This window comes from Parasteatoda tepidariorum, unplaced genomic scaffold, assembly GCF_982258835.1.
Source record: "Parasteatoda tepidariorum strain Cologne lab strain unplaced genomic scaffold, Ptep-v5.0 scaffold_27, whole genome shotgun sequence".
Lineage (NCBI taxonomy): Eukaryota > Metazoa > Arthropoda > Arachnida > Araneae > Theridiidae > Parasteatoda > Parasteatoda tepidariorum.
This window is the reverse complement of record NW_028257386.1, coordinates 267,086-276,158: the sequence shown is the minus strand read 5'-3', so window position 1 is coordinate 276,158 and position 9,073 is coordinate 267,086. Positions and strand designations below refer to the sequence as shown.

Genomic DNA, 9,073 nt, shown 5'->3' with positions numbered 1-9,073 from the left:
TATGGCTGATCCTTATTGATCAAGTTTTTAATATCTTTAACGAGGAATATTTTAGCCGTTTTAATAATTTTAATTCTACTGATTTTAAACTTATCATTTTTGCTGATGACATGTTTTTACTTTTGAGGCGTACCATCTTGTATCACTTTGACTCTCTGGCTACACAAATTCTCGGCACGATCTTGACCTGGGCTGAAACCCAGCATCTCAACTTTAGCAAGGAAAAAACCAAACTAATCACTTTTCCGAAATCTAACAAAAGAATTGCTAGACTTCCTTGTGTCAAGATGGATCTTCCGGATAACGCTAATATAAAGAATGTGAAAACACTAAAGTATCTAGGTGTTATCTTGGATCCACAACTCACCTGGATTCCCCATCTTGACGAAGTTAAGGATCGTGTACAAATGTTCAATCACAAATTAAAGAGGATTGCTAGAGTCACCTGGGGTCTCAACCATCATGTTCTAAAAAAGATCTACCTCCAGGCAACCGAGAGAATCATCATCTATGCGGCCTGTGTCTGGTTTAGAAACACAGTCAAAATAAGAGAAAAACTAAAATCAATTCAAAGAATTCCGCTTATTACCATTACCAAATCTTATATGACTGTCAGTACTGATGCACTCCAGATACTGGCCGGGGTAAAACCAATCTACTATAAAATAATTGACGAGATTTACATTAAAAGAAATATCTGGAAATGGAGGATAGAAGACATCAATTGGCTTGAAAATCATATGTACTTTCCTGATCACCTCTTACTGCCTCCCAAACTGGTTCATCCCTCAAACTCTCTCGCGTTGCCCTGGGGGAAATTTCTTCCAACTAACCATGGCATTGAAATCTTCACAGACGGGTCGAGAATTCAAACTGAGAACAATGGTAGACTTATAAATAAATCTGCATATGGTGTTGTAATGAAGATAAATGGCAAAACCATCAGTACCATCTCGGCGCGTTTAAATAACAACTGCAGTATTTATCTGGCTGAGCTCCTTGCGATACAGACAGCGCTCCAATGGCTTAAAAACCAGGGTTCTCCAATGGCAAGCATTTACACAGATTCCCTTTCTTCACTTATGAGCCTGGAGGACCCACGTAAACACCTCAAACTTATAGAAGACACCAAAGCCATGTGGAGTAGCAACTATAATATAAATTGGATTAAAGCACACTCAGGCATTGAAGGGAATGAAGAGGCCGACTGGGTTGCTAAGGAAGCCACTAAGCTTGGCCAGATAGATTTTGAGATCCCGGGTGAAAAATGCGAAATTAAATCTTACATTAAGAACATTACTTTTAACCGCTGGAGAAATGACTGGAGGTCTAGTGACAAGGGAAGACAAACCTATAAATTTTTTAAAGACCCAAGCATAAAGCGCCTGCAGGCCAATTTTTATTTAAACCAGCTCCTTACTGGCCACGGAGTGTTCGGGACCTATCAACAAAAATATTTCAAAAAATCAGCTTCATGCATTTACTGTGGAGTGAGACAGGACATTGATCATCTACTTAAGCACTGTCCAAGATTCCGGGCACTTCGTGGAACCCACATGAATAATTGCGAAGAGGAACATCAATTCTTCGCTATATTGACCTGCAGGAAAATTGTGACTCAAATTATTAAACAAACCCTCGAGGACATTCTAGCCCCAGATCAACTGGCCCCAGTCATGAACCAACAATAGAGCATGTCATCGTTAATTTTTACTAATCAACTTTTAGCCTTACATTTTGAATCTTTATCTACTTTTGATTTTAGACTTCATAGACTTCTAGTCAGACTTTTACTTTTAGACATTTACTATTTGGACTTTTAGCTTTCATTGATTTTAGTTTTGAGATTTTTTATCTCTTGTTTCCTTATTATTATAATCATTTAATTCTCGACATTTACACCGGCGCTATTGGATTTCATTGCCTTAACACATGTTTTTAATTGTCAAACTTTATTGTTAATCCACTTTTAACTGATCACCACCACTGTCATTTGGCGAAATTTTACTGTAACTTTAGTTTTTAGAGAAATTTTATTGTAATAATTTTACTTTTATCTCCGTATACCCCCCTGGGGTGGGTCGGAGTTCAACCTTACTTACCAAAGATGGCGGACACTCCACGGCACTACTGCGGCACGCGCGTGGCTGTAGTGCTGCGTTGCGGTGGCCCAAAATGGTGGACACAACACTGCCCTACTAGACTGTACCAAAGGCTTAAGTTCTCAGTTGCGCTTCCGCTTTAATCTATGGCCAAATATGGCGGACTCTCCATGGCCCTTCTGCGGCACTTGCGCGGCTTTATTGCCGCGTTGCGGAGGCCCAACATGTCGGACGCTACACTGCCCGACTACGACACGCCTGTGCCTTTACTCCGCAGTTCGGTTTCCGCTCTAATCAGTGTCTAACGATGATGGACAGTCTATAGCCCAACTGCGGCACGTGTGTGGCTGTAGTGCCACGTTGCAGTGGCCCAAAATGTCGGACTCTACACTGCCTTACTACGGCACGCCAGTGCCTTTACTCCTCAGTTGGGATTCCGCTCTAATCAGTGGATAAAGATGGCGGATACTCCACGGCCCTTCTGCGGCACGTGCGTGGCTGTAGTGCCACGTTGCAGTGACCCAAAATGTCAGACTCTACACTACCTTACTACGACATGCCAGTGCCTTTACTGCTTAGTTGGGATTCCGCTCTAATCCGTTTCCAAAGATGGCGAACACTCCCCGGACCTACTGCGGCACGTGCACGGCTGTAGTGCCGTGTTGCGGTGCCCCTAAATGGCGGACTCTACACTGCCGTACTACGACACGCCTAAGCCTTTAATCCTCAGTTGAGCTTCCGCTCTAATCCACTACACTGCCCGACTACGACACGCCTGTGCCTTTACTCCGCAGTTCGGCTTCTGCTCTAATCAGTGTCTAACGATGGCGGACAGTCTATAGCCCTACTGCGGCACGTGTGTGGCTGTAGTGCCACGTTGCAGTGGCCCAAAATGTCGGACTCTTCACTGCCTTACTACTACACGTCAGTGCCTTTACTCCCCAGTTCGGCTTCCGCTCTAATTAATGGTTAAAGATGGCGGACAGTCTATAGCCCTACTGCGGCATGTCAGTGGCTGTAGTGTCGCGTTGCGTTGCCCCAAAATGGCGGACTCTACACTGCCCTACTACGACACGCCAGTGCCTTTACTCCTCAGTAGGGCTTCCGCTCTTATCCGGGACCAAAGATGGCGAACTCTCCTCGGCCCTAATGCGGCACTTGCACGGCTGTAGTGCCGCGTTGCGGTGCCCCTAAATGGCGGACTCTACACTGCCCTACTACGACACGCCTGAGCCTTTAATCCTCAGTTGAGCTTCCGCTCTAATCCGTTACCAAAGATGGCGGACTCTCCACGGCACTACTGCGGCACGCGCGTGGCTGTAGTGCTGCGTTGCGGTGGTCCAAAATGGTGGACACAACACTGCCCTACTAGACTGTACCAAAGACTTAAGTTCTCAGTTGCGCTTCCGCTTTAATCTATGGCCAAATATGGCGGACCCTCCATGGCCCTTCTGTGGCACTTGCGCGGCTTTATTGCCGCGTTGCGGAGGCCCAACATGTCGGACGCTACACTGCCCGACTACGACACGCCTGTGCCTTTACTCCGCAGTTCGGCTTCCGCTCTAATCAGTGTCTAACGATGGCGGACCTATAGCCCAACTGCGGCACGTGTGTGGCTGTAGTGCCACGTTGCAGTGGCCCAAAATGTCGGACTCTACACTGCCTTACTACGGCACGCCAGTGCCTTTACTCCTCAGTTGGGATTCCGCTCTAATCAGTGGATAAAGATGGCGGACACTCCACGGCCCATCTGAGGCACGTGCGTGGCTGTAGTGCCACGTTGCAGTGGCCCAAAATGTCGGACTCTACACTACCTTACTACGACATGCCAGTGCCTTTACTGCTCAGTTGGGATTCCGCTCTAATCTGTTTCCAAAGATGGCGAACACTCCCCGGACCTACTGCGGCACGTGCACGGCTGTAGTGCCGCGTTGCAGTGGCCCAACAAGTCGGACGCTACACTGCCCGACTACGATACGCCAGTGCCTTTACTCCTCAGTTCGGCTTCCGCTCTAATCAGTGACTAAAGATGGCGGACAGCCTATAGCCCTACTGCGGCACATCCGCGGCTGTAGTGTCGCGTTGCGGTGCCCCAAAATGGCGGACTCTACACTGCCTTACTGTGACACGCGAGTGCCTTTACTCCTCAGTTAAGCTTCCACTACAATCCGTGGCCAAAGATGGCGGACACTCCACAGCTTTACTGCGACACGTGCGTGGCTTTATTGCCCCGTTGCGGTGGAACAAAATATTGGACTCTTCACTGCCCTACTACTACACGTCAGTGCCTTTACTCCCCAGTTCGGCTTCCGCTCAAATTAATGGTTAAAGATGGCGGACAGTCTATAGCCCTACTGCGGCATGTCAGTGGCTGTAGTGTCGCGTTGCGTTGCCCCAAAATGGCGGACTCTACACTGCCCTACTACGACACGCCAGTGCCTTTACTCCTCAGTAGGGCTTCCGCTCTTATCCGGGACCAAAGATGGCGAACTCTCCTCGGCCCTAATGCAGCACTTGCACGGCTGTAGTGCCGCGTTGCGGTGCCCCTAAATGGCGAACTCTACACTGCCCTACTACGACACGCTTGTGCCTTTACTCCGCAGTTCGGCTTCTGCTCTAATCAGTGTCTAACGATGGCGGAAAGTCTATAGCCCTACTGCGGCACGTGTGTGGCTGTAGTGCCACGTTGCAGTGGCCAAAAATGTCGAACTCTACACTACCTTACTACGACATGCCAGTGCCTTTACTGCTCAGTTGGGATTCCGCTCTAATCCGTTTCCAAAGATGGCGAACACTCCCCGGACCTACTGCGGCACGTGCACGGCTGTAGTGCCGCGTTGCAGTGGCCCAACAAGTCGGACGCTACACTGCCCGACTACGATACTCCCGTGCCTTTACTCCTCAGTTCGGCTTTCGCTCTAACTAATGGAAAAAGATGTCGGACACTCCATGGCCCTTCAGAGGCACGTGCGTGACTTTATTGCCCCGTTGCGGTGGAACAAAATATAGGACTCTTCACTGCCCTACTGCTACACGTCAGTGCCTTTACTCCTCAGTTCGGCTTCCGCTCTAATTAATGGTTAAAGATGGCGGACACTCCACAGCTCTACTGCGACACGTGCGTGGCTTTATTGCCCCGTTGCGGTGGAACAAAATATAGGACTCTTCACTGCCTTACTACTACACGTCAGTGCCTTTACTCCCCAGTTCGGCTTCCGCTCTAATTAATGGTTAAAGATGGCGGACAGTCTATAGCCCTACTGCGGCATGTCAGTGGCTGTAGTGTCGCGTTGCGTTGCCCCAAAATGGCGGACTGTACACTGCCCTTCTACGACACGCCAGTGCCTTTACTCCTCAGTAGGGCTTCCGCTCTTATCCGGGACCAAAGATGGCGAACTCTCCTCGGCCCTAATGCAGCACTTGCACGGCTGTAGTGCCGCGTTGCGGTGCCCCTAAATGGCGGACTCTACACTGCCCTACTACGACTCGCCTGAGCCTTTAATCCTCAGTTGCGCTTCCGCTCTAATCCGTTACCAAAGATGGCGGACACTCCACGGCACTACTGCGGCACGCGCGTGGCTGTAGTGCTGCGTTGCGGTGGCCCAAAATGGTGGACACAACACTGCCCTACTAGACTGTACCAAAGACTTAAGTTCTCAGTTGCGCTTCCGCTTTAATCTATGGCCAAATATGGCGGACTCTCCATGGCCCTTCTGCGGCACTTGCGCGGCTTTATTGCCGCGTTGCGGAGGCCCAACATGTCGGACGCTACACTGCCCGACTACGACACGCCTGTGCCTTTACTCCGCAGTTCGGTTTCCGCTCTAATCAGTGTCTAACGATGATGGACAGTCTATAGCCCAACTGCGGCACGTGTGTGGCTGTAGTGCCACGTTGCAGTGGCCCAAAATGTCGGACTCTACACTGCCTTACTACGGCACGCCAGTGCCTTTACTCCTCAGTTGGGATTCCGCTCTAATCAGTGGATAAAGATGGCGGATACTCCACGGCCCTTCTGCGGCACGTGCGTGGCTGTAGTGCCACGTTGCAGTGACCCAAAATGTCGGACTCTACACTGCCGTACTACGACACGCCTAAGCCTTTAATCCTCAGTTGAGCTTCCGCTCTAATCCGCTACACTGCCCGACTACGACACGCCTGTGCCTTTACTCCGCAGTTCGGCTTCTGCTCTAATCAGTGTCTAACGATGGCGGACAGTCTATAGCCCTACTTCGGCACGTGTGTGGCTGTAGTGCCACGTTGCAGTGGCCCAAAATGTCGGACTCTACACTGCCTTACTACGGCACGCCAGTGCCTTTACTCCTCAGTTGGGATTCCGCTCTAATCAGTGGATAAAGATGGCGGACACTCCACGTCCCTTCTGCGGCACGTGCGTAGCTGTAGTGCCACGTAGCAGTGGCCCAATATGTCGGACTCTATACTACCCTACTACGACATGCCAGTGCCTTTACTGCTCAGTTGGGATTCCGCTCTAATCCGTTTCCAAAGATGGCGAACACTCCCCGGACCTACTGAGGCACGTGCACAGCTGTAGTGCCGCGTTGCAGTGGCCCAACCAGTCGGACGCTACACTGCCCGACTACGATACGCCAGTGCCTTTACTCCTCAGTTCTGCTTCTGCTCTAATCAGTGGCTAAAGATGGCGGACAGTCTGTAGCCCTACTGCGGCACGTCCACGGCTGTAGTGTCGCGTTGCGGTGCCCCAAAATGGCGGACTCTACACTGCCTTACTGTGACACGCGAGTGCCTTTACTCCTCAGTTAAGCTTCCACTACAATCCATGGCCAAAGATGGCGAACACTCCACAGCTCTACTGCGACACGTGCGTGGCTTTATTGCCCCGTTGCGGTGGAACAAAATATAGGACTCTGCACTGCCTTACTACTACACGTCAGTGCCTTTACTCCCCAGTTCGGCTTCCGCTCTAATTAATGGTTAAAGATGGCAGACAGTCTATAGCCCTACTGCGGCATGTCAGTGGCTGTAGTGTCGCGTTGCGTTGCCCCAAAATGGAGGACTCTACACTGCCCTACTACGACACGCCAGTGCCTTTACTCCTCAGTAGGGCTTCCGCTCTTATCCGGGACCAAAGATGGCGAACTCTCCTCGGCCCTAATGCGGCACTTGCACGGCTGTAGTGCCGCGTTGCGGTGTTCCTAAATGGCGGACTCTACACTGCCCTACTACGACACGCCTGAGCCTTTAATCCTCAGTTGAGCTTCCGCTCTAATCCGTTACCAAAGATGGCGGACTCTCCACGGCACTACTGCGGCACGCGCGTGGCTGTAGTGCTGCGTTGCGGTGGTCCAAAATGGTGGACACAACACTGCCCAACTAGACTGTACCAAAGACTTAAGTTCTCAGTTGCGCTTCCGCTTTAATCTATGGCCAAATATGGCGGACCCTCCATGGCCCTTCTGTGGCACTTGCGCGGCTTTATTGCCGCGTTGCGGAGGCCCAACATGTCGGACGCTACACTGCCCGACTACGACACGCCTGTGCCTTTACTCCGCAGTTCGGCTTCCGCTCTAATCAGTGTCTAACGATGGCGGACCTATAGCCCAACTGCGGCACGTGTGTGGCTGTAGTGCCACGTTGCAGTGGCCCAAAATGTCGGACTCTACACTGCCTTACTACGGCACGCCAGTGCCTTTACTCCTCAGTTGGGATTCCGCTCTAATCAGTGGATAAAGATGGCGGACACTCCACGGCCCTTCTGCGGCACGTGCGTGGCTGTAGTGCCACGTTGCAGTGGCCCAAAATGTCGGACTCTACACTACCTTACTACGACATGCCAGTGCCTTTACTGCTCAGTTGGGATTCCGCTCTAATCTGTTTCCAAAGATGGCGAACACTCCCCGGACCTACTGCGGCACGTGCACGGCTGTAGTGCCGCGTTGCAGTGGCCCAACAAGTCGGACGCTACACTGCCCGACTACGATACGCCAGTGCCTTTACTCCTCAGTTCGGCTTCCGCTCTAATCAGTGGCTAAAGATGGCGGAGAGTCTATAGCCCTACTGCGGCACGGCCGCGGCTGTAGTGTCGCGTTGCGGTGCCCCAAAATGGCGGACTCTACACTGCCTTACTGTGACACGCGAGTGCCTTTACTCCTCAGTTAAGCTTCCACTACAATCCGTGGCCAAAGATGGCAGACTCTCCAAGGCCCAACTGTGGCACGTGCGCGGCATTATTGCTGCGTTGCGGCGGCCTAAAATATCGGACTCTACACTGCCCTACGACGCCACGTCAGTGCCTTTACTCCTTAAATCGACTTCTGCTCAAATCAGTGGCCAAAGATGGCGAATAGTCTATAACCCTTCTGCGGCACGTCCGCGGCTGTAGTGCCGCGATGCGGTGCCCCAAAATGTCGGACTCTACACTGCCCTACTAGACTCTACCAAAGACTTAAGTTCGCAGTTGCGCTTCCGCTTAAATGAGTGGCCTAATATGGCGGACCCTCCGTGGCCCTACCACGGCACGTCCGTGGCTGTAGTGTCGCGTTGCGGTACCCCAAAATGGCGATGGCCCAAAATTTCTAACGATGGCGAACACTCCCCGGCCCTAATGCGGCACTTGCACGGCTGTAGTGCCGTGTTGCGGTGCCACTAAATGGCGGACTCTACACTGCCGTATTACGACACGCCTGAGCCTTTAATCCTCAGTTGAGCTTCCGCTCTAATCCGTTACCAAAAATGGCGGACTCTCCACGGCACTACTGCGGCACGCGCGTGTCTGTAGTGCTGCGTTGCGGTGGACCAAAATGGTGGACACAACACTGCCCTACTAGACTGTACCAAAGACTTAAGTTCTCAGTTGCGCTTCCGCTTTAATCTATGGCCAAATATAGTGGACCCTCCATGGCCCTTCTGCGGCAATTGCGCGGCTTTATTGCCGCGATGCGGAGGCCCAACATGTCGGACGCTACACTGCCCGACTACGACACGCCTGT

The 9,073-nt window shown here is 51.3% G+C and overlaps 1 protein-coding gene across 1 annotated transcript; it reads left to right on the top strand.

The window, feature by feature from the left end:
- Positions 1–287: 287 nt before the first annotated feature.
- LOC147800829 (uncharacterized) lies at positions 288–1,617 on the top strand. The gene is made up of 2 exons (XM_087156355.1): positions 288–1,260; positions 1,607–1,617. Exons 1-2 carry the CDS (start codon positions 288–290, stop codon positions 1,615–1,617), a joined length of 984 nt encoding a protein of 327 aa, XP_087012481.1.
- Positions 1,618–9,073: the final 7,456 nt, after the last annotated feature.

Bases quoted from the DNA above. Each gene is read 5' to 3' on its own strand.
- LOC147800829 (XM_087156355.1), top strand. From the start codon at position 288: ATGGATCTTCCGGATAACGCTAATATAAAGAATGTGAAAACACTAAAG.